The sequence below is a fragment of the Rhamphochromis sp. 'chilingali' genome (genome assembly GCF_963969265.1).
Source record: "Rhamphochromis sp. 'chilingali' genome assembly, chromosome: 2".
Classification (NCBI taxonomy): Eukaryota; Metazoa; Chordata; class Actinopteri; order Cichliformes; family Cichlidae; genus Rhamphochromis; species Rhamphochromis sp. 'chilingali'.
Window position 1 is genome coordinate 57442667 of NC_137930.1, and position 23031 is coordinate 57465697.

Here is a 23031-nt window from a genome sequence, read left to right on the forward strand (position 1 = left end):
TTTTAGAGAACGTGATGAAAGAGGAAGAGAGGTTTGGAAAAAATGCACATCAGGAAAGGCTTTTGGGTTTTTGGGCTGGGCCTTTTTGTCCACAGCGTGCTACTGAGGTTTTCCTCTTTTATGTTGTTGCCTTTGTGCACAGACAACATTTTAACCTGACAGTGTCCTTCTTGGGTCTTTCTCTGAACAAGCAGCCTGTGAACAAAAAGTTATTGCTAGCTATGATCTCTGGGAATACAAGATGTTTTTCTTTCCAAGCGCACTCATTCTTCCACCTTTTTTACGGTAACATGTTTTTTTTTTTTTTATAATCCTACTGAGACACATATTTCAGTGCAAAGAAGTCTAGAAGAAGGCCATAAAATAAGCTTATCAGTTCTTCAGCAGCTGTGTCAGGCTGAAAGTAATTTTCAAATTATTCAGGCTGATACAACACTGGAAACCAGTATTGTTTATGGGTTGAATGGCTACTTGGCTTCAGTCCATTTTTTCCCAAAACTCTTACAAGGTCCAGACCCAAACAAGGTATGATAACATAAAAGAAGAACATATTTAACAAGCTGTTCCTTACAAAACTCTCCATGGAATTTGCTTTTCCTGTTATTTATATTATATCTTCTCAATATTAGCATGGTTTTAATGTATTTTCCAAATCTGAAATTCAACCCTGCATCTGGGGAAAGGCACTTTTACAGCCAAACAAAGTTTTCTTCAGCTAAAATGATAAACCACTTCATGTCTCACAGATACTGCCAAGAGCTTTGTGTAAATATGCTTGTACTGTCTTGGTAATCACATTGTCTAACAGTTATATAGAAGAATACAGTGAGGAATCACAGCATGGTTTTACCTAAATGAATGAGGTCATTGTTTCAGAGGATGCCTGCTGTTTAGGCATACTCACATACCACTGCTCTGAGAAGCAGAGCTCCCTAACATAAACCTGGGAGACAGCAGCTGATGGATCTTAAAGAGCATTTCACTCCACTCTGGAAAACATGACTATTTTAGGTAATTAGCGGGGTTGTCCCAACATGTTGACTTCTCCACTTACAGTAACTAACAGTGTATAACCTTTAATTTAAAACTAAACAGAGTCAATATAGATGATCTCTTTCATAACTTTGAGCTCGTTATTGTCTAATTGCTGTGATTTCACAAGCTTAAAACACAGGTTAAAATAATAGTACAGGTATGTTCATACTTGGACTACATAAAATAGAATACACCAATTTCCAAAAGATAAGAGCATAATGGGTGTATTTTTTTAAAGGTAGGTAGGTTAGAAAACAGTCACACTCAGAATCTCAATCGGCCTGCTGAGTGACAAAATTCACTGTCTACCTTTCCCCTGACAGCACAGCAGCTCCTTCAGTCATCGCGTAAGGAAGGCACAGTATTTCTCAGTCAGCAATGAGAGGAGGGCTATATTGGGACTGAGCTGAGACTTAAAACTTGGGTGCTAAATTTGGAGAGCTTCACAAGTAACATCAGGAATATCTATTAAATGATATCCTCTGACTCCAAACACGTTCTTCCACAGTCAGGTTTTCCTCAGCAACTTACTTACACTTTGCTCAGTTTTGCTGAAAACGGTGTCGTGATAGAGAGCTGAGGAGCAGCCTGTCTCAGATGGTGCTGCCGGATGCATCTGATCTGCAGAGCCTCCTTGGATTTAAGCTGTCCAGAATGAAACGTAATACTCCGCCATCCAAATGCTTCTGTCTTAATAAGGAGACTTTGCTTAGCACTCGTCAGATGACAGGCCGCATTTCTGTGGAGGAGAAAAAAAGAGTCATTGGCTCCTTTCTTCACTCAATCCTGTGGCCTCCCCACCCTGTGTTAAAGCTGAATAAACACTCTCTGCTCAGCGAGGTTTTCTCAACACTGACATCAAATTTCACACAATTTTGGTGTGAGAACCTACATTTAATGTGTCATTCTATTATTGTATAGACATAGGGGGCTTGGGGGCACCCCTGTTATGAACACAGAACATACATACATAATATATATGTACATATTACTCCAAAGTAATATGTACAATACTGTGCAAAAGTCTTGAGCCAAACCTCATTTCTTCATACTTTGTTCTCAAGGAGCAACAAAAGTGGTTTCAAACAATAGCTCTCCAGGCTTTCTGAAGGTATTCCAAAGTTTTTCTTCGGACACTGACTGCTTGTCCTTATTCTTATCCAATCATTGCAAAGGAGGTTTTTTTTTTTTTTTGATTGATTGATTTTTTTTTTGGGGGGGGGGGGGTTGTTTGTGTGTTTGTTTTTGCTACCCCACTTATCACTGATCTATCACTGATCTATTCAAGCACATAATATGCACCTAACTCAAGGGATGAACCAATATGTGTCTGCACAACTTTTAAATTGTATCTCCAGGTTCTTTGTTACTAGCAGCCTGTTATAAAAACACAAGTGTTCTCATTTTCTTGGTCAAATCTACAGAAATACCAAACTCAGGAGAAAGGCACAATGGTGAACACAGAAAAGTAATGTCAGATTTTAATCCACCATACAATACCATCTGGAAAACATCTCATTAACAAAACATTAAGAAACAATTCTAAATACACTGCCAGTGGAAAAGCAAACCATGGATAGAAACACACAGTGGAACACTATCAGTGGTAGATTGGCCTCCCCAGGCCCCAAACCTCAACATTATTGCAGCAGCGTGGGGCCATTTCGACAGATGGCAGAACAAAAGGCAGCCAATATCCAAATAAGATGTTTGAATGTCCTTCAAGTCGCCTGGAGAGCTACTCCTGAAGACTACTTAAAGAAATTACAGAAAAGCATAACTAAGAGAATCCTTGGTGTGCTGAATAAAGGTGGTGGTTAAACCAAATATTGACTTTAAATCTTGCCTTATATGCCTTATATATTGTCTTTCCATGTATGTTCATGCATGGAAAGACATGCTTCAGTAATTTGTTACAACTATTTCCAATTTTTCTGATTGAGACTTTTCGACAGTAACTTCTTTGATTCTGTGGGGTTTTGATGAAAACAGTTCTGAAGATGCACTTGAAGCAACAGTTGACGATTTTTTTTCCCAAAATAGCAAAGCCATTAAGAGCATATAAAGGACATGTGCTAATTGCACAAAGGTCAAAATGTGATTGATTAGGAAGCTAGGAATCATAAAGGAATAGCATTTAGATACCTCAGCTAACTTGACTCTATTCCTATAAATATAGTGGTTTAGGCCAGCTTCTTAAGCCAACACACTGGGAAGCCACAAGCGCTCACAAATGTGCACTCTCATTGCAATTTATCTGCTTCCCCCAGGCCTGGAAAAAGGAAAGGGTTGCTTTTGCTGCCTTCCAAAACCTGACTGGCTCACTAAAAGTAGTTTGTGCAGAAAAAAAAAAACATGCTTTAGATGAAGCCCCCCCACAAATATGCCAGTGATCCCACATCTGTCCATTGGCTTAATTCTGCCTTTCATGAAGTGAATTTCAGTGTAAATAAACCATTAAGTTTGCATATAAGCATGCATCAGTGCTCTGAGTACATTTTGCTGATAACATTTTCTGCATTTGTACTGAAGTAGAGATGGCACGATACCACTTTTTTATGTCCGATACCGATACCGATATCATAAATTTGGATATCTGCCGATACCGATATGAATCCGATATAGTGTTTTTTAATCAACAAAACTGTTTTTTAAAATATCTTGCTGCATTTTGCAAGTCTGCAAGTTCATACTCAAGTTTAAAACAACAACTACACTAAAGCTATTCTGTTATACCTGTATACAAAAAAAATATTTCATAGTTCAGCAATACTGATCAATCTAATAAACTTAGACCTACACCATCCTCCCTATTCTGGTATTTTAAAGAGTACTTAGCGTAAATATTAAGCAACCTAACTAATAGGGTTCCAACTCCCAGCAACAACAAAATTAAATAAATAAAAAATAGGGAACCACCCCTCACGCGCCACCTCATGATGCTTAATCGACGTAATCAACCTTAATTTGATGCAGTGTGAAAAAAAATGCACAGAAATCAGTTATTTTTCAAGAAATATTAAATAGATTCAACATCTTTCTTCAACAAAATTGCAGACTGCACAGATGGTACCTTCCCAAAGTAAAAAGTACTATAGCTTACTAGGGTATATATATATTAGACTTAATAGTCACTATATACAGTAATTGATTTCTATTCATTTTACATCAAATTAAAACTTTGGGTGTCAGATAATTATTTATTAAAAGCTAGACATTTTAAATGAGAATAAGAAAGAAAAGTATGTCTTTGTGCCCCCTTTTCCCAGTTAATGCCCTATCGGCCCCCCTGGCTAAACTTTGCTAGATCCGCCCCTGCACAGTTACCAGCGTCAGCTACGTCAGCTATGTAGAAAAAGATCCTGGTGTAGAAATTAATATTAAATAAATTCTAACAACAGCTTATCAAGCTTAAACGTGCTGCTGTTGTTCAGCCGCTGGTTTGCTCTTTCTGGCGCAAAGTGGACCAAAAACAAACGAGAGACAGACTCGCGACAGAAAAGCCGATCAGCTGATTTAAGCAGTTTCACGATTGAAGTAGCAGCAGGAGAGCGAGAGGCAGTCGCTTGTTAAGCTTAACGCAGGAATGCTTTACAAACATTCAGAGATGGACTTACACACTTGCTTTACTTCTCTCGGGGATAACTTTGTCGGAGATGAAATGCCAGGTTGCTAGCGAAGCTCCACATGCTATCCAGACCACCGACAGGTCCTGCATGCCACAGCTGCTCTATCACGTGATGCATACTGCTCCGACGTGCTAACGTTCTGAGGTGAGTTACGGCGTGTTGCAAATTTTGTGAGGTGCTTTCGTGATATTTAATGGATCGGATTACATTTTTTATTTTTCTCCGATATCCGATCCAGTAATTTAGGTCAGTATCGGACCGATACCGATACGTAATATCGGATCGGTCCATCTCTATACTGAAGTACGATTTAATTCATCTAATTCACGAAGCAAGATTTTACATTCATGTCCTGGTGTTTTTATTTAATAAAGGGATCCTCCCACCACCAGTCTTTCCTGTTCTTTTGATGGGAGTGTCTTCGGGCAGCCTCAGCATAATGATCCTTTTATCGTACTGTCTTATCGTACATTGTTATCTCTGACATCCAAGGCCCCAGCGCAGGAACTAAGCAGACCACACCAAATGAGTGTCTATTTATTTTCATGTCTACATTGTTATCTCTGACATCCAAGGCCCCAGCGCAGGAACTAAGCAGACCACACCAAATGAGTGTCTATTTATTTTCATGTCTATCCGCTCAGCTGCTTTATGACCGACTTTGCACAACTGTTTTATCTAGATCCCTAGCTGTGTGGTGAGTCGTCGCTTTGCTGGGAAAACTGTCGTGGCATCTGATCAAACGTGGGGCCACAAGACAGGCTTTGGTATGAAAATGCAGGTGTTGCAGAGTTGTGGGTTCCTGTGGCATTTCTCGCTGCGGAGAGGCCACTGTGACCCAGGCACAGTGAACACAGTGCGTGTGTTCAAACAGCCAGCCAGAACCACACTGGAATGTCTCATCACCAGAGGTTCTCACACACACTTCACATTATGGCCCTTTCATTTAGTCAGCTTGAAGTCTGGAACTCATACGAAAACATGATATGAACCATCGTCTCCTGTTTTGGATTTACAACATGCAAAGTCTTTTGCTTACTGACATGGCAGTTGTAAGTAAGGAAAATCACTCTCCCTCGAAAAGAATTCTCATGAGAGGATGCATTAAGAAAAGTTTGTATGAAGTGATTTAGATTACATCAAGCAAAACCACAGAAATACAACACAATCTCAGCATCCTCCTCCTCTGGCCATCCGTGCCAGAGAGCTCTGACAGGCAGGGAGAACAGTGGCTGAGCTAGAAGTGCATACCAAGACATTTTATAGCCCCAAGGAATGAAAAGAAATATCGAGTATGCTTTTGGACCTCACAAAAAGCCCCCGCAAGTTAGCCCTCTCATATGTCTACCTCACTTACACCAGAGAGCCCATATATGGACACATATATGAAAGGTTTTTCGTTCGTGCGCAAACACGGAAACTTCTAGCCCTGTGACACGAAGGGCAAAAGATTGAAGGCAAATATTTGAATAGAGCTATCCTCGAGATATTCGGCAGCTGCGAACTCAGATGTACAATGCGACAATAATTGGTTGAGTACGTCAGCAAGCACAAAGCAATAGATGGGCATTTAAGTTAATGATAGAAAAACACACAGGAAAGAGGTTTAGAAAAATGTTTTAACAGCTTTAAATCCACCAAGAGTAAATTTTTGGACTCCTTATCTGGAACCGGGAGATGTCAAAGCTGCCTGTAAACAACAGTTCACTGCACTTCCGGCTTGACTCGCCCTTCTGTGTACAAATAAAAACAAAGGCCAAAAAATGTGATTTTGCTGGAGACATATTTGTAAAGCTGACTGTCTCACAAATCAGTGTTTTGTTTTTTTTCCTTTCACTATTCGTGCCTTGACATTTCTTGGCTTTTGAGAATTTGATTTTACACTAGGATTGTGGCATGGCATCCCACATAAGTGTGAAATGAATCGTGACAGTTCCCCACAGATGCCAACCCCACCTGCTTCTAGTCTAAGCTGACTGAGCAGCATCAGATATGGCTTACAATCTTCCCTCTCTGTGTGTCCCCCCTCTAAGAGGGGAAGAACACAAACAAACTGTCTGGGAGGCGCCCTGCCGAGGCCACAAATATTCCTCCATTATGACTTCTACCCACATTTGTGTTTGCTCTACTGAACGTGTTAACTTTTGGAATTTTCCTCCATAGCTCAGCTTTTTCTCAATAACTTGTTGTGGCTTTGGTATTGTCACAGAGGCTTTTCTGCAAACTTGAAAAATGAGCTTTAAATCTCAGCTTTGACCGATTATGAATTTCAAAAATGCATTTAGAAATTTATTTCAGGACTCCCAGGGAGCATCATAGACATATGTGTTTTTTATAAAACTGAAAGGTTTGTGTCTCATTCGTGGACTGTAAGAGGATTTTCTTTCCACAGCCTGTGGGATGACAGATCCTTTCTTTTAACAGCACCTACTTGTGCTGTAGCAAAATCTTGGCACTGGAAGAAAGCTACCCATCTTCAGTGGAACACCTGCAGCTGAATTAGGTTGACCTTCATACCAAAGGAATTTGCCTTTGGCGAAAACTGTGAATTCTGATCAGCTCATACTGTACTTTCAGTGTTTGTCATTTAAACAATAGGTTTGCTGGGATTAAAACAGAACAAGGAACGTGCCGGTGTGATTTACACCCTTAATGACAGATTTATCACCACACAAAAAGGAGTGACTCAAAGTGTCACAGCCTTATTGCAACTATCCATCAAGTTAAATACTGTAGCTGTCTCTGTGCCATGGTTGGATGTCCACATGGTTAGATGTCCACCTGTGCTCAATAATAAACCAGTTCAAGTCTTACGACTACCAGTATATGTCAGTGGAACATTACTGTGGATAAACCAATCATCAGTAGGGCATGGGCTGGGCTTGGGTTACATCTTAAGTTGCACCCTCCCAGAACCCCATCTCAGTTTTTGCTATGCTAAATGCCCCTGCATGGAGCTATCTATCACGGGGGTACCGTCCCAAAGGGCCAAGAAGTTTTCTCTCTATATATATCTGGATGATGTCTGCAGAAACCTTAAGATGGTATTTGACGAGGGGTCTGCAATCACTGTACTTCACTCAGCAGCCATGCACTCAACATGGAGGAGAACCGCCCTTGAAACGTTCACTGCTGTGTATCGGTGCAATCAGTAATACCGTGCATCATTAGAAAATAATCACTCACAAGTTGGCTTGTGGTTTCAAAGCATATGGCAAAACCTCAGGAAAGTTTTTAAGTGTTTTCCTGGAAGAACTTCCAGTCTTTGCATCCAATAACCTTTGTAAATGCACACAACACAATAAACAGAACAGAAGCAAATGGATCCTTTCTCTAATGTAGTAACATTTAAGCCATGACTAGACCCTGAATATCTCTCCCAAGTGTCTTCTTATGCAAACATGGGTTCAGGCACAGCGGCCAAGTAAAGCTCGGCTACTCCCAGAGCGTCAGCTGAGGAGAACCGGACATTCCACATACAGAGTGGGCTGTCATTGTAGGACTAACAGATTAACTATTACAGTGTTACAATATTATAAAGCAGCTCCAAATGGCTGCTTTGTGTCATTTAAATTCGGGAGGATCACAAACGGTCCGTAATTGAAAGACTTTCTTTCTACCAGCTTTTGACCTTTTTGCGTCTATATTTATGTGTTTAACATGCTCTAATTCGATTATGTATGGCATCCTTTTTTAAACCCTTATTTATAAACATGTGAGCTGCAAAAGCTTTCACTGATTTGAATTTGAATATGACGATAGCCCCACCTGTCTCACTCAGCTGTCCCCTCCTGCAGACCAAATCATGATACGGGGAGACAATCAGAAGTCCAACATGACAGAGTATCCCAGACCTGTCCAGAAAATAGGCAACAGTTGTCTGATTGCAAGTCTGTGTTTTCAACTCACAGTAGGACGGAATTCTTCCTTGACTGTATTCCCCTCAGTTGTTTCCACCTCTAAGGATAATTGTTAAGAATATTCATGGCCTTTAAATGAGTATTTACTGTTTTCAACACAAGAAATTCTTTACTGATGCGGCAAAGCTTTGTGGGAGAAGACTGCATAATAAGAGTGAAGTTATTTATAATGTTCCAACAAGTAAGTCCCAAGAAAGCATTTATCTTTAAATCCCAGCTTCAATGCTGCATATTGTAGGACGTAGGCTTAGACTTATTTAAGGTTGGCAGCTTTAATGGGCTTCAGAGACCGAGTTTTTTCTTTTCTTTCAAAGAGCTCAAAATTACATGTCTAGATCTTTTCTTTTTCTTTTCTTTTTTTCATTCTGCAGCCTTGAAAAAAAAACACTTTTTCCATGTGGTGGCTTTCTTAAATGCCTTAAGCCTCAAATACTGAAAGAGTTTGTTATTGCCTTCTCATTTGTAAAAATGAAAGAAAACTTAAGTGTTACCTTCAGCTGTGAGAGTACCTTTAATTTTCCAGTGGAATGCAACTTGGAGCTCGGCAGGTTTTCACTAATATCTGGATTTCATTCAAAATAAACATATTAGGCCCTGGGACATTCTTAATGTGCCAACGATTTACAGTAAAACATGATAAAAGGAGCTTATTTTCATTCCAGGGGTGCTACAGGAACTCTGGCATGCCTTTTAACTGGAAATACTGTTTAAGATAATGAATATGGAATTCCAAATCAAGAACAACCAGCAGTGCACTATAAATTATACATTACTGAAAACATAAATGGCAAACTGTGCATAGGTATTGTAACCAGAAACATCCACAATACTGTGAACGATATGGCAACAAACAAACAAAAAAAGGACTGAACACTCAAAGCGTTAAATAAATGAAGTGGCTTAATTTACTAAGTCAGTCATGCAAGACTCAAGAAAGACCTCTTCAGCAACCTTGCAGACTTCCTTATTTATAGAGAAAAGCTTTCCAGAGCTTTGATTTTAGTGTGAGAGAAAAGCAATTAGACACAAACTCTGTAAACAGTGTCTTTCATTGCCATTAATAATTAGAAAACAAAGGCTGTCCCCAGATTAGCAAAATGCATTTTCTTTTAGGGCTCATGACAGTCAAATGTAAAACAAACAAACAAAAAAACAACCACTAATGGCTAAATTGGAAAGAGACAAATAAATCAATAGGATAAGAAGTCTCATCTTTCTCTGGCACTGTAAAAATCATAATTTGCTCCTTATTATGTAATTATTTCTTTTATTCAGTCTGCTAAGCATAGCAACAATATTCTATAAAACAGGCCAAAGCCTGAGCAAGACAGCGATTATTTTAAGAGACATATCTAATGCCTTTAGACCTTCCACTCTTGGCACAGTGTCTTGGATCCATTACAGACTAAGGCAGGTGCATGGAAGAAAAGTCGATCCTAAAAATATCCTTGAGAAGACTAAAAGACACTTGGAGTGTCCTCAGTCACCGTAGTGTGCTTTGACTTTTCACTAAGTTACTGCAGAGGGATCATTACTTGATATAATTTCTGTTAGGCATATTGTTATAATCGCATTGAATAATAATTGCTTAAATTTAGTAAGGCTAGTAATAAATATGCAATATGATGTGAAATTGTCTTCTTCATTAGTTTTTAAAACAGTAAACATTTCACAAATCACAAGCCAATCAGTGACTTAGCCGCTCTTATTGAAGTACAAAGCTGCCAGGATGCTGTGATGCCAGACAAATGACACATCAACGGTTTACATGAGGGATATCTGATACATTATCAGGTAAACACTTCCCTCTGTTGAGCCCCCTGGACTGTGAACAATGCCTCTAGGGCTTGCGTGGCTAACCAAAAGCATCTCATATCACAGAGAGCCACTACAGCATATTCCAAGCGAACTTACACTCAGCCACCCAAACACACTCAGGCAGAGATAAAGAGCTACCATAGACTACACGGTGACAAAAGCTTGTTCTGCAGCTGGCTCTGGTCCCTCTCCCAGCTTTTCCAAAGTAAGAAGAGATGCAGGAAAACAGGAAGGCACTGCCACTGTGAAATAAGGCCAGAAAACGTAATTTCCTTGCAAATTAAACATATGCCAACTTTCAGAAACTTTGGGAAAGTGCAGGCCACTCAATTCAGAGACAGAGGCTGCATGTTGCTTTTAAATGGGTGACCGGGGCGTTAACGCAAACGTAAACAGTCTTTTTCTGCATCTTCTCTGACATTAAATGGCAGGAACCCTTTCCGTGGGAGCATACCCATACTCGTCACACCCCATATAAAGGCGTCTCAGATGTATAGGAGCAACGAATAGCCAAGCAGATCCTTAAAAAAACGCCGGAGCACCCACACACGCCTCCTCCCAAAAAGTATTGGATGTCCAAAGGAATCCAGTCACTCCCCCACCACCACCACCTTGAAAGTACATATTTGACAGTGCAAAGTCAGGCAGAGCCTGCACTCCAGCTTAGCGTTCAGTTAGGCACAGACGCCCCAGCCCCTCTCCCACTCTATCCTTGGTTTTCCGTTGGACGTTTTGTCGGTGCCGCCGAACAACACTAAGCAGCCATGGATGCCATTAAGAAGAAGATGCAGATGCTCAAGCTCGACAAGGAGAATGCCTTGGACAGAGCTGAGCAGGCCGAGTCAGACAAGAAAGCAGCAGAGGACAGAAGCAAACAGGTCGGCTGTTTTTTTTTTTTTTTTTTGTCCTTCTTCCTTTTGTGGGAAAACCCGAAAGATGCAGTAAAAATGCAGGAATACCAGTTTAAATGGACCGCCTCCTTAAAACGGATTAATTATTTTCATGGATAATCCCAGTTAAGGATTAAAATTAAGAATAATCCATCCTTTAAACATTTTTTTGCATTTTTAATGTCATTTTTGAAGAATGATAAAAAAGAAATCATCCTCTCCACTGTTTTAGCAACTGTTGATGTAATCCATAAACCATATAACCCAGAAATCATTTTTGATTAAGTCAATTTAAGAGAAATGTCACTTGATCGTTGAAAACTGCATGTTTCTGTTATATTCTGTTTAACTGTATAATTTGTTCATATGCATGTGAAGTTAGAGGACGATATAAGAGAGATGGAAAAGAAATTGCGTATAACTGAGGACGAAAGAGATAAAGTGCTCGAGGAGTTCCAAACAGCTGAAGAAAAGCTGCTGACTGCTGAGGAGGTCGCCACCAAGGTATCTGATCCTGAAGTGCATGGGCTTCCCTAACTTTTCTCCTGTCTCTTTCTTTTCCGTGTGCTGTCCCCTGTCTCTCTCTCTTCTCTGTGTGTATGCGCTTTTGCGCCTGTGCGCGCTCACGCAACTCCGACCCTCCGCTGATCACCCCTGAAACTGTCCTGCACTGAAACTCAGCTTGAGGACGATTTGGTAGCTCTGCAGAAGAAACTGAAGGGAACTGAGGATGAGTTGGACAAGTACTCCGAGGCTCTTAAAGATGCCCAGGAGAAACTTGAGCTGGCTGAGAAGAAAGCCACCGATGTAAGTAAGGAAGGGATTTACAATGGCACCATTCCTACACGCTACCCCACATCTTCATTCTGCCACCTCTGAGGGAAGCGACAGTTCACCACCACTGCTCCAATCTGTGGATGGGTTTTTCCCCAAAGCTGATACACTACAAACTTTTATTTATTTGTTTGTTTGTTTGTTTTTAATCAACCATTTAGACCCGTAGTTGGAACTGTCGTTTCTTGAATTGTCACACGCACAATCACAGTCCAAAGAAAGTCGGTTTAATTGTTCAAATATAGCACTTTCAAAACATCTATTTTTAAACTCAGTTCATCCTCCCCTGGAGCCTCGTCGGTATTTCTGTACAAATTTGTAACAATCTCTCGTGTTTGTGGACCGTGATCTCCGCCTTTTAGGTCTTTTCAGAGCGATAAGTCATGCAGACTGAACTCACAGCCTTCCCAAAAAGCTCAAGCGCCTAGATAAATATAGCCCACTGCTATATATGGTCAAGATAGAGCTCACATCTGCGTGCTCCGCTCTTTGCTGACCAAAGGAAAAAACGGTTCCCTATCAAAAAGTCTTGGGCAGCACACAAATTAAAAAGGAAAAAAGAAAGGAAAAGAAAGCTGCAGCATTTTTTTTTCTCGATTGAATAAAAAGTTCTTTAAAAAAGAAGAAGAAAACTTTGTTTTGTTGCCCCACTGTTTTATCCCCTTGGTAATAAATGCGTGACAAAAAGAAATAAATAAATAAAATAAATTATGTAAAGAATTTAGATTTTGTCATCTTAATGGCCTCATAAAGTTAGGTTTTTACGACAGGGGTCCCTCGAATGACAAGAGGTGACGGCCAACATCAAGTTCGGCAGATAGAGACGTTTGCTTATAAAACTCAATCAGACGAATCCGGTTGCAGAGGGGAAACAAGCTGTAATAATCTTTTAATTGGATCTCAAAGTAGGGGGTAGGTGGGTGGTTAGGCCAAAGTGGGTCAAAAGTCAATTGAGTAATTGAGTCTTCTCAGCTCGTATTTGATTGGACATTTCATTCCCTATAGAAAGCGTATTGTGGTGCCCCCCCACCCCACCCCAAAAGAAAAATATATTTACCAGATAGTTTGTGGGTTGTTCGAGTAACTTTAACTACTACTTGTGTTTTATGGACTTGTTTTTCCCTTACATATTTTAGGATTGGCTGTTCCGTGATATTTGCAAAGTTTCAACGGCAGCCTGTAATTACTGTAGCCAGTGAAGACTTATTCAATGTCCTGCACTCTCCAAAACATTTCACTGCCACGTATGTACTGCTCGCGGCTGACCCGCAGAGGGGGCTGTAGCACAGTGTACGCTACGAGTACGCTCCGTTGTGTGTGGGTCTGGGTGTGTTCACGTCATTAAACAGCATTGGTATTTTGTATCTTTTACATTTTATTACATTTTATTATTTTATAGTGGCAGTGCAGCATGTTATCGCGGTCTAAAGTTTTGTACAACCCCGCAGGATACCGGTTATTTTTTCATGCTTCGTTTGAAATCACCGTACTTCCTGGTAAATACATTCACTGCACAGTGCGTCTCCAGAAGGCTTGCGCACTCTTTCGCCTCTCTTCACGCAGCCCTCTGCACAACCAAGGACGTCACCTCGTTCCTGGTGAAATTCTCGGAAACTGTGCTGCAGCGCAAAAGTGTAGTCCTGTTTTTTATATTATATATCTAAGTATATACAACGGTACATAAACAATGGCAGGAGTGACATCGCTGGATGCAGTGAAACGAAAGATCAAATCCTTACAAGAGCAGGCAGACGGTGCTGAAGACAGAGCCGAGAGATTACAGAAGGAGTTGCTTGCGCACAGGAAAGCCAGGGAACAAGTAAGCATGTTTACCGCGCTTAGAGCCTACCTGCGAGCGCACAATTGCCTCCTTTTTGTCTCTCTCTCTCTGTATCATTTCCTGTGCACTTGTGTAGAGTTCATGTAGGGCCATAGTTTGAATTGATACACAGTGAGATAGCGGGATTGCTCTTGACCCACCCCAGTGCTGGAAGCTGAGCTTTTACTTGGCTCTCCGTGTGCCACCGCAAGTCTCAGATGAAGCTTTGATAGCCCGCTGCTCCTGGATAAGCGCCTCTAATTGGCAACGTTAGGCCGCTGATGCCCTGTTGGCTCAGCAGCAACTGTGGCACTTTGTGTCATTGTATTGTCTCATCTCCTTAAACGAGTTCACTTGCATTTCCTTTACCGGTAAACCTGACTGTTTATATATATATATATATATATATATATATATATATATATATATATATATATATATATATATATATATATATATATATATATATATATATATATATATATATTGCGATCCTTTAATTCATTGCTCCAGCCCAACCAGGAGCAGGCCACACATTTGAATAAAGTATTTTCAGCAACCAGGAAACTACCACTGTGGCAACATTTGAAGGTGCCAGTGTGCTCTGTCAGCTTATGCTCTTTGACTTGCCCTTATAAGGACAATATAGTTTCACAGCAACGAGCAACAGAACATAGCGGTAGTTATCTATACGGGAAATAAATCTTAGTGCACAGGCTCGCAGCAGTCAGAGTTAATCTCAGGCTTAGTGTAACAGCTTGTAATTAATGTTGACAAACTGTAATGTATTAGAAATAGTAGTGACCACTAATGGGTTTATAGGTCATTAGAAACTTCCTCATCGTGCTTTAAAAACATCCAGTGCATTCTGGCCCAGCGCTGCACACTTTAACCTAAGGCTGCAGGGGAAAGCTTCTGAAAAGACTTTTGCCTCGTGTGCAGGCTTCTGCCGAATATCCGCTTTTCAGTGACACCAGTGCAGGTCTTGATCCCTGCTGAGCAGTGTCAGAAAGCAGAAGTAGCTACACGTTTGAATAATCATAAAAAGACCCACCTTTTTTTCAATGTGTGCTCGTGTATATCAGCTTTTCTGCAAAGATACCACCTCATTTAACACAGATTCCATAGCTTACACTGATGACCAGATAAATTACACTTAAATGTTTCAAACCCCAGGGAGCCTACTTTGTAGCTGTACAATGCAAGCAGTCATTTTCAGAATTCATTAATTGTGCCAGGCCCTTTTGACTTGAGCCTTGTTAATGTCCTCTCAGGGGAGCTCAGTAATGAGGCGCGGCATTCAGCCTTATGTTAGTTTGGGGAAATTATCATTATACATAGTCAATGAGGAGTAGGCCTGGTGGGAGGGCTTTTCCCAACAGGTGGCTCACAGATAACACTTCAGAACAACCACGATTACACTCTCTCAGTGGGCATAAAAACAATGGTGGCGACACCTACTCTAATAAACAAATACATTCACCGGTTGCTTTCTTTGGACCGACTTTCTTGTTGTGCTATATGTGACTGATTTGTTGAGCATACCTGCAAAAACAATCTCCCGACATGATGTTTCTTCTTTCCTTAGGCTGAGGGAGAGGTCGCTTCCCTTAACAGACGTATCCAGCTGGTTGAGGAGGAGTTGGATCGTGCTCAGGAGCGTCTGGCTACTGCTCTGACCAAGCTGGAGGAGGCTGAGAAGGCTGCTGATGAGAGTGAGAGGTGAGTTTTGTGAGGCAGCTCAGGCTCAGACAGGGAGGTAAACAGGCCATGTGAACATGTTTCCACTCCTTTGTAGAAGTGCCTCTGCTCTTTTTTAATATCGGAAAACATTTAGGTATTCACCTTAGGAGCACATTAAAGATTTACTTGCCAGCACTACTATTTAACCACATATGGGTCCTCAGGGAAAACTGCAGGAAGTCTGTCAGGTCTCACCACTTAATTCTTAACATTCTTTGACTGTTCCCCCACACAGAGGCATGAAGGTCATTGAGAACAGGGCCATGAAGGACGAGGAGAAGATGGAGCTGCAGGAGATCCAGCTGAAAGAGGCCAAACACATCGCTGAGGAGGCTGACCGCAAATATGAGGAGGCGAGTTTTTTTTAAGCATTTAGCTTTGAAATTGATAGCTCTGCAACAGACGTTAATTCAGTTATAACAACCCTGAGCTCTTCATTCTGTTAAACTTGTTTTTACCCAGTTATAACACTTGAATTTTCACTGGAAAGTTTATAATATGTCCTGTATCCTTTAAACCTTGTTTATAATTCACCAGAATTGGAGTTGCAAGAATAATCGTAAGCGGGTGAAACACTCTGGGCTGGATGTAACCCAGTGCTAACTTTCTCACAGTCATTTCATGGTTCTTTTTTCTAAAAACGTTGTTGTGCTACACCAAAAGGTTGCCCGTAAACTGGTCATCATTGAGGGTGATCTGGAGCGTACAGAGGAGCGCGCTGAGCTGTCAGAAGGGTAAGTCCTTTTGCCTTTTTTTTCACACACAAAATCTTTGCTTAAACTTGCACGTATGCTGGAATTGAAATACTCAGGAAGCTTCGAGCGCTAACACTTAAAAGTCTAGTAGTTGTTTCCATTTGAACAGTGTGCCCTGTGTTCTTACTGTATGTGCTGATTATTTGCATGCCCCTCGTGGTTTGAATGGTTTTGGCTTGCACATGCGCGCCACACCCACTAACAGGCGTGCTCGAAGAGTGGAGGATGAGCTAAGGGTTTTGGAGCAAAGCATGAAATCACTAGACTCCACAGTCATACAGGTACTGCAAACAGAAAGCATAACACACTTGTATCTCTGAGTGGCTCTTCTCACTGCTTTGCTTGCTGTGCTTGCTCCTCTCCTTCATTGTGCTCTTTAATTCCAAGTGCAATTAGACTGTTTCATGCCTAACATGGCAGGGGCTGTGCAAGAATAACACCACAGAAAAGTATGATATTTCAATCCAAACAGATAAAAAACACACTGCTACTGTGTTTTCTCACATTCCTGCTCTGTTAAGGCACTTTTGAGGTACTTGGCGTTCCCTCCTTGTTAAAACCCTGTAGTTTTTATTTATTATTTTGTTTCCTCTCCCCCTCCTTTCTTCTTTTTCCCTCCACCTTTTTATTTGTGTCTACCTTCGGATCTGTCCATCGTCGTCTCCCTCCTTTTTCCTACTCGTCCTTGGCAACTTTATCCCCTAAAACACCAGCAAATGCTCTGAGCTTGAGGAAGAGTTGAAAACTGTGACCAACAACCTGAAGTCACTGGAGGCACAGGCTGAGAAGGTACGTGCCATCCTTCCGGGCGACTGCATGCTGTCAAACCCTTGCAGCTCCCCTGCAGACTTGATGGATGGGGCGCAGAAGAGCCTCTTCACTTCTGTTTTTTTTTTAAAACTCATTTCTATAAATGCAGTGAAAGTATTTATCTCAACGCACATGTTTGCGATTCCTTATAGCTGTTGTTGCTTTTGACCCACAGTACTCACAGAAGGAGGACAAGTATGAGGAGGAGATCAAGGTCCTCACTGACAAGCTGAAGGAGGTACAGTTTCACAATGCCCCATCTGGTGTTTTAGACTCACACCAGGATAATTTACACAAGTTTCCACATCAAGTGTTGGACTGACTTCTGAATCTGTCTCTGTAATGCAGGCTGAGACTCGTGCTGAGTTCGCTGAGAGATCAGTAGCCAAGCTTGAGAAGACCATTGATGACCTGGAAGGTATGCTTTTTGGGGTTTTTTGTTTGCTTGCTTTTCTGCCTCCAAACTCAGAATGCTACTATGATTATTTTTCCAATGTTTATTGTATCATTGGAAGTGTTTTGGGTAAGTGTTTCAAAAAATCTCCTAGGTCCCTTTTTCACATTTCTTTTTGAACTCTATCCTGTTTCATCTTCTCTTTTTTTTTCAGACAGCATCTTATTTCTATTTTGGTACTTCTTATTCTTTCACTATTACATTTAGTTGGTTGCTTTTTTCAGTTCCAGTTAGGAATGGGTGGTTTTAAAGTTAAGCAGCGATATCAGGCTTAGGTGTTGATTTAGTCTTATAAGCACCACATTGCAGTGAAATACAGCCCATTTCTCAATGGTGCTGAAGAATCTAACCTTAGATCTGCTGCACATCCACTCTGTCTTTCTGGTGTAACTTTGTTTCCTTTTTTCCCCCCTCGTTTTTCTGTCCTCTCTCCATGTTTTTTTTTCCTTCCCTGTCCTGCAAATGGTCTGGATGCTTCACCTTCCACCTCCTTGTGTCATGTTCCTCCTCCACCTTTTGCTTTCAATCACCGCCCTACCTCCCGCCCCACCCCCAACATGAACCTTTCACTCCTGGCCCACCAATAGATGAGTTGTATGCCCAGAAACTGAAGTACAAGGCCATCAGCGAGGAGCTGGACCACGCCCTCAACGACATGACTTCCATGTAATTTTTCTACTTGCCGTACCTGCTTGTTTCCACCATCATGCCCCCTCTCTCGCCTCTGGCCTGCACCTGTGTTACCTACACATCAAATGTCTCACCTCTTTTGTCTCCCTCATTTATTATTTTACATGCTCACTAGAACTAAACATCTCATCTATACTAAAATTCCTTTTTTATATATAGTCTTATATATAAAGTTTCAAGTCTTAAAACAGAAATTTGTTCCCTCTGTACTTGAGCTGCTCCTGTAATAGATAATCCTGTCTTTAATTGTGTCCTTATGATGATACTGTATGCCTTTTGTGTCAGTATCTTTGACATTTGAGAGTACAGAAAAAAACGAATGAAGTCAGTTCATGCATGAGCAGAACGCAGCATGATAATATTTAGATTCTTTTATGAGTTTATGTTCAAATGCCCATTGTAATATCGTTGGACATTTTCACTTCTTAAGCAATGCATGCAAGCTGTTGATTGACAAAAACTGCAATAATGATTTTTTTTTTCACTGAAACTGGTTTACATGCTGATCCTCATGGTTACATGTAGTGTCCCCATTTCTACTAATATGGTCTACTTCCGTTGAGAAGAAAGGCCCACACATGTGTTTGTGATAGCCTCCTTTGCTATGTCAATATACCAGGTGAGGAGAAGAGGCCATAGCGTAGCACCAGTGTGGCTGAGCCCACAGTTTTTCCTAAGTAAAATTCCCAGTGTGTAAAGATGAGAGCCACAACTGTCTGTCAGTTGAGCGCTGCACCTCGTGATGTAGCAGGAAGGTGTTGATGTAATCACAGGAAGGACTTGCCCCAACCCTTCAGTGTGTGTGTGTGTTTGCAAGTGTTTTCCAATGCACAGGATGCATTTATACTGTGCATTGTGGTTTTTGTGGTGCCCTTCCGTGACTCCCGTGTGTCTGGTGTATTTTGGTTGGCATTTTACATTTCCGTAGGTCCCCCTCCTGCTCCCCCCAGGTTCACTCTACTTCTTCTCTTCCACACAGATAAATTGTTTACACCTCATCAAAGACGCCTCCTGCCGGCTGAGCAGCATCTGTCTGCTCTCTCCAGCCTTTTCTCCATTTCCCCCCCCTTCCCTCTCTGTCTTTGCTTCCCTTTCCCCCTCATGTCTTCATGTCAACATTACTTGCATCCCATCACTTGTACAGAATCCTAGAATCTTTCTGCGTTGTGTAAAAAAAATAAACGTCCTTCCTTCTATGTAAAGCTGTATCTCTTTTCTCTGTCCTTTTTATTTTTCATTCATATTTATTTTTCACTGGCTCTAATAAAACCAGGAAGCCTTGATTTTAAGTTATGCTATTGAATCATTTTCTCTTTTTTTTTCTTTTCTTGCATCTCAACAAACCACTAGGTCCTCACTCTTCCTTGGTGTAGTTTTATGGATTTCAGTCGATGCTCATTTTCTTCTTCGTCCAAAGTTTTTCTTTTCTGTGAAGCTGATATAATAGGAATATCACAGCAATACTGAAAGCACAGAAACCTCCAGCATCTGTAGATACTTGACTGAAATCTGAGTCTAGTTGACTGATGCATGCAAGCACTTTTGAACATGTAGTATTGTGATGGGAGTAATTGGCAGGAAGGATGTTTGAGCTGGTGGTAATTGGTGTTGGGCTGTTATCAGCAAGACTGTGGCAACGTAGAGTAATGGTTGGCGTGCAGAACAGTATGTAAGAGTTGTGGAACCTCATCTGACGATGAAATATTGGATGAAACTGACTGACATCAGTGATTATGACAAACAGGCTTTGTATGATATATGGTATCTTGTCATATATTTAAATAAATACACCATGACACATTCAGACTCTTTGTATTAAAGTCATTGCCATAAATTGTGAGAGATCAAGATTAACAGGAGTGAGCATGAAACCAAATTTGGCCTAAAGACTGGCTGAGGTTTAGCAGCCACATTAAAGATACTTACAGGAAACTGAGTGAATAATCAAGACAGAGTAGTGATTGAATTCATGATTTATTTTTCTGTTTCTTCATTTTTCAACTTAAATGGTTCCATTTTAGGATTTAGATCTTTGGCTCTTTTTTTGTCACAATGCTCTATCTTCTGTTTCTTATTCTATGCACAGCCCTGGCTCGCCTCTTGCAGACAAAAAGAAAAAGCAGGAACCATCAAAATACTTTATTTTGTAATATCATCTATTATTATGGCTATTTAGATCTTTTACAAAGATTAAACCAATCTCTCGGTGCTCCTTTCTAGAGAAGGTAGATGTCAAAGGGTATTCCACTTTCTCTTTTCCTGTTTTCCTCTGATTTCCTATTCTCTCTGTTTTTTCAACTTGCTTTCTGACTGCAAAGATCGCCTCTACCATCAACTTGAGAAAAACCGCCTTCTCTCTAATGAACTTCGCGTGGCCTTGAATGAGGACTAACTTGTTCATGTGTTTGTTCCGTTCACTGCGGTTTTGCTTTCGGTGTGCGTATGACAATCGGATCCAGCGTAAGCTCCAAAGCTCTTCCGTTTGCATTGCCCGAGTACGATGCCTGTGCTGCTCGATGTGTCTGTGTCGCTGCTGGTGGAAGTGTATTTGAAACCGTAAAAATCAGGGATTATCTTTACATATAATTTTCTAACCTTTAGTTTGGCATTAATAAACTGTTATAACCAACACTATAATAATCTACCTGTATACTGTTGCTGTGTGTTCTGTGTCAGTTGCAGTGTATTTGTAATCTGCATGACTGCTTGCTATTCTGTGTGTTTCTGTTTGCTGTCAGTGCTGTGCAGGTCGGGTTAAAAAGCACTCAGATTTACCAACTGACCTGAACAATGTAGCCAGCTTGATTATTAATACAAGCTAACCAGCTGACTCACTTGTGTGTGCTTGTGTGACATTAAAATGTTTTCATTTTGATTGTTCTAACAGAGAAAGTATCACAAGCTAAAGAAGAGAACCTCGAAATGCACCAGATGCTGGACCAGACTCTAATGGAACTGAATAATTTGTGAAAGCACGGTCTGACCCCTCCCCTTGCCCCTCACACACACATACACTGTGGTTTTGGCTTTATGTATTTGCACCTTGCTTACTGTAAACCCCTTCTTCTCGTACCTTGCCAATGGTGGAGAACAAACAGCCAGATGCTATTCTTATTGCATCGTTCTGCCTTCAGCAGAACTCAAAGGGGAAGTAACGCTTAACCATTCCCTCTCATGAAGCCTAAACTGAGAAACACGGTTGTTTTCGCAAGCCAGTTTTTATCTTTGCCTTTTGCAATCCTTGATTTTTTTTTTTTGACAAGTCATCTGGTGAAATGACCATTGACCAAGTACCATTGGTTACAAGATTGTTTTCTACAACTGCATTTAAGCTGATCTGGTACGTAGCATTCTGCCTTGATCATGCACATACCAAAGGACAAAGTGGAGAAATTTTGCACTTAGTAAAACCTCAGCATTATTCATACAACAAACTATGTTAAAAAAGAGTCATTGCACCCCAGTGAATATACACATGAAAGTCATCACAAGTGTATGTATACCCTGACAGTCACTGTCAGTATGTATACTGGTGCTACTGTAATGTTAAAGAAATGGCACAAGACTTCAGCCCTTTTTGTTGTTGTTGTTTAAAACCAAGGTTCAAAATTGTTTCATTTTGTCTGTATAGTATGATTTTTGGTGTACCGGTAGTGCTTTGTTCTAGCATTGTTTTAATGTAGACGTCTCAAGTGTCATCATATCTAAAATGTAAAAAATATAAATATAAATAAAAGCATGTTTTGAAAGTTTTGTAACTTTGTTTGTGGTACATACGTAGACTTTTTGTTTTGTTCGTCAGAGGTGACCTGTAGTTGAATGAAGCTTGATTGCAGTGCAAAAGAAAAGAGAAAGCTTATTTAATAGATTTTATTTTATCTTTCCATATGTAAAATGTATTACATTTTTCAAATAGCTAAAAATTAAATAAATCTATTAATTTTGCAGCATTTTCAAAACTTCTCTCTCTTGTTTCTTTTCCTTGGGCCTCAGTTTGACTGCCATCTGTTCAAAAGCATTGTAATGTGTTTCTTTGGTTCACTCCAGCTCACCCAAAACAGCTACTATATTTGTTCAGTTCAGTCATTTACCCTCTGAAATCTTCTAAATAATTGATCCAACAAACTATAATAATTTTACAATAAAACATCAGATATACACTCACTGGACACTTTATAGGTACACTGTGCTAGTACTGGGTTGGATACTCTTTTGCCTTAATTCTTCATGGCATAGACTCAACAAGATGCTGGAAACAGCATTTGTTGTCGGTTAAGAGATTTTGGTCCATGATCCCATGATAGCATCACACAGTTGTTGTAGATTTATTGGCTGCACATCCATTATGAGAATCTGCCATCCCAAGGGTGCTCTATTGGACTGAGATCTGGTGACTGTGAATGCCATTTGAGTACATTATCATGTTCAAGAAACCAGTTTGAGAGGATTTGAATATTGTGACAAGGAGCTTTGTCCTCCTGGAACCAGTCATCAGAAGATGAGTACACTGTGGTCATAAATGGAGGGACATGGTCGGCAACAATATTGCGGCATTTAAATGATGCTCAGTTGATATTAAGGAGCCCATAGTGTACCAAGAAAATATTCCCCACACCATTACACCAACAACCCAA

General features: G+C 40.6%; 1 protein-coding gene across 6 annotated transcripts; it reads left to right on the plus strand.

The window, feature by feature from the left end:
- Positions 1-11011: 11011 nt before the first annotated feature.
- tpm1 (tropomyosin 1 (alpha)) lies at positions 11012-22146 on the plus strand. Of its 6 annotated transcripts, XM_080863787.1 has the most exons (10): positions 11015-11280; positions 11974-12099; positions 15534-15667; positions 15924-16041; positions 16352-16422; positions 17157-17232; positions 17429-17491; positions 17602-17671; positions 18295-18373; positions 19377-20201. In XM_080863787.1, the coding sequence occupies exons 1-10, from the start codon at positions 11167-11169 to the stop codon at positions 19378-19380; spliced, it is 855 nt and encodes a 284-aa protein (XP_080719913.1). In that variant the 5' UTR covers positions 11015-11166; the 3' UTR covers positions 19381-20201. The 6 variants fall into 6 exon arrangements, with proteins under 6 accessions (XP_080719914.1, XP_080719917.1, XP_080719913.1 ...); XM_080863788.1 differs by lacking the exons at positions 18295-18373; positions 19377-20201 and adding an exon at positions 21285-22146 and having other exon boundaries at positions 11012-11280; XM_080863791.1 differs by lacking the exons at positions 18295-18373; positions 19377-20201 and adding an exon at positions 20716-20804 and having other exon boundaries at positions 11012-11280.
- Positions 22147-23031: the final 885 nt, after the last annotated feature.

Excerpts from the sequence above, each read along its gene's own strand:
- tpm1 (XM_080863788.1), top strand. The coding sequence starts at position 11,167 with ATGGATGCCATTAAGAAGAAGATGCAGATGCTCAAGCTCGACAAGGAG. Across the intron at positions 16,042-16,351 it reads CTGACCGCAAATATGAGGAG|GTTGCCCGTAAACTGGTCAT; the intron begins GCGAGTTTTTTT and ends CTACACCAAAAG. Across the intron at positions 16,423-17,156 it reads CGCGCTGAGCTGTCAGAAGG|CAAATGCTCTGAGCTTGAGG; the intron begins GTAAGTCCTTTT and ends CTAAAACACCAG.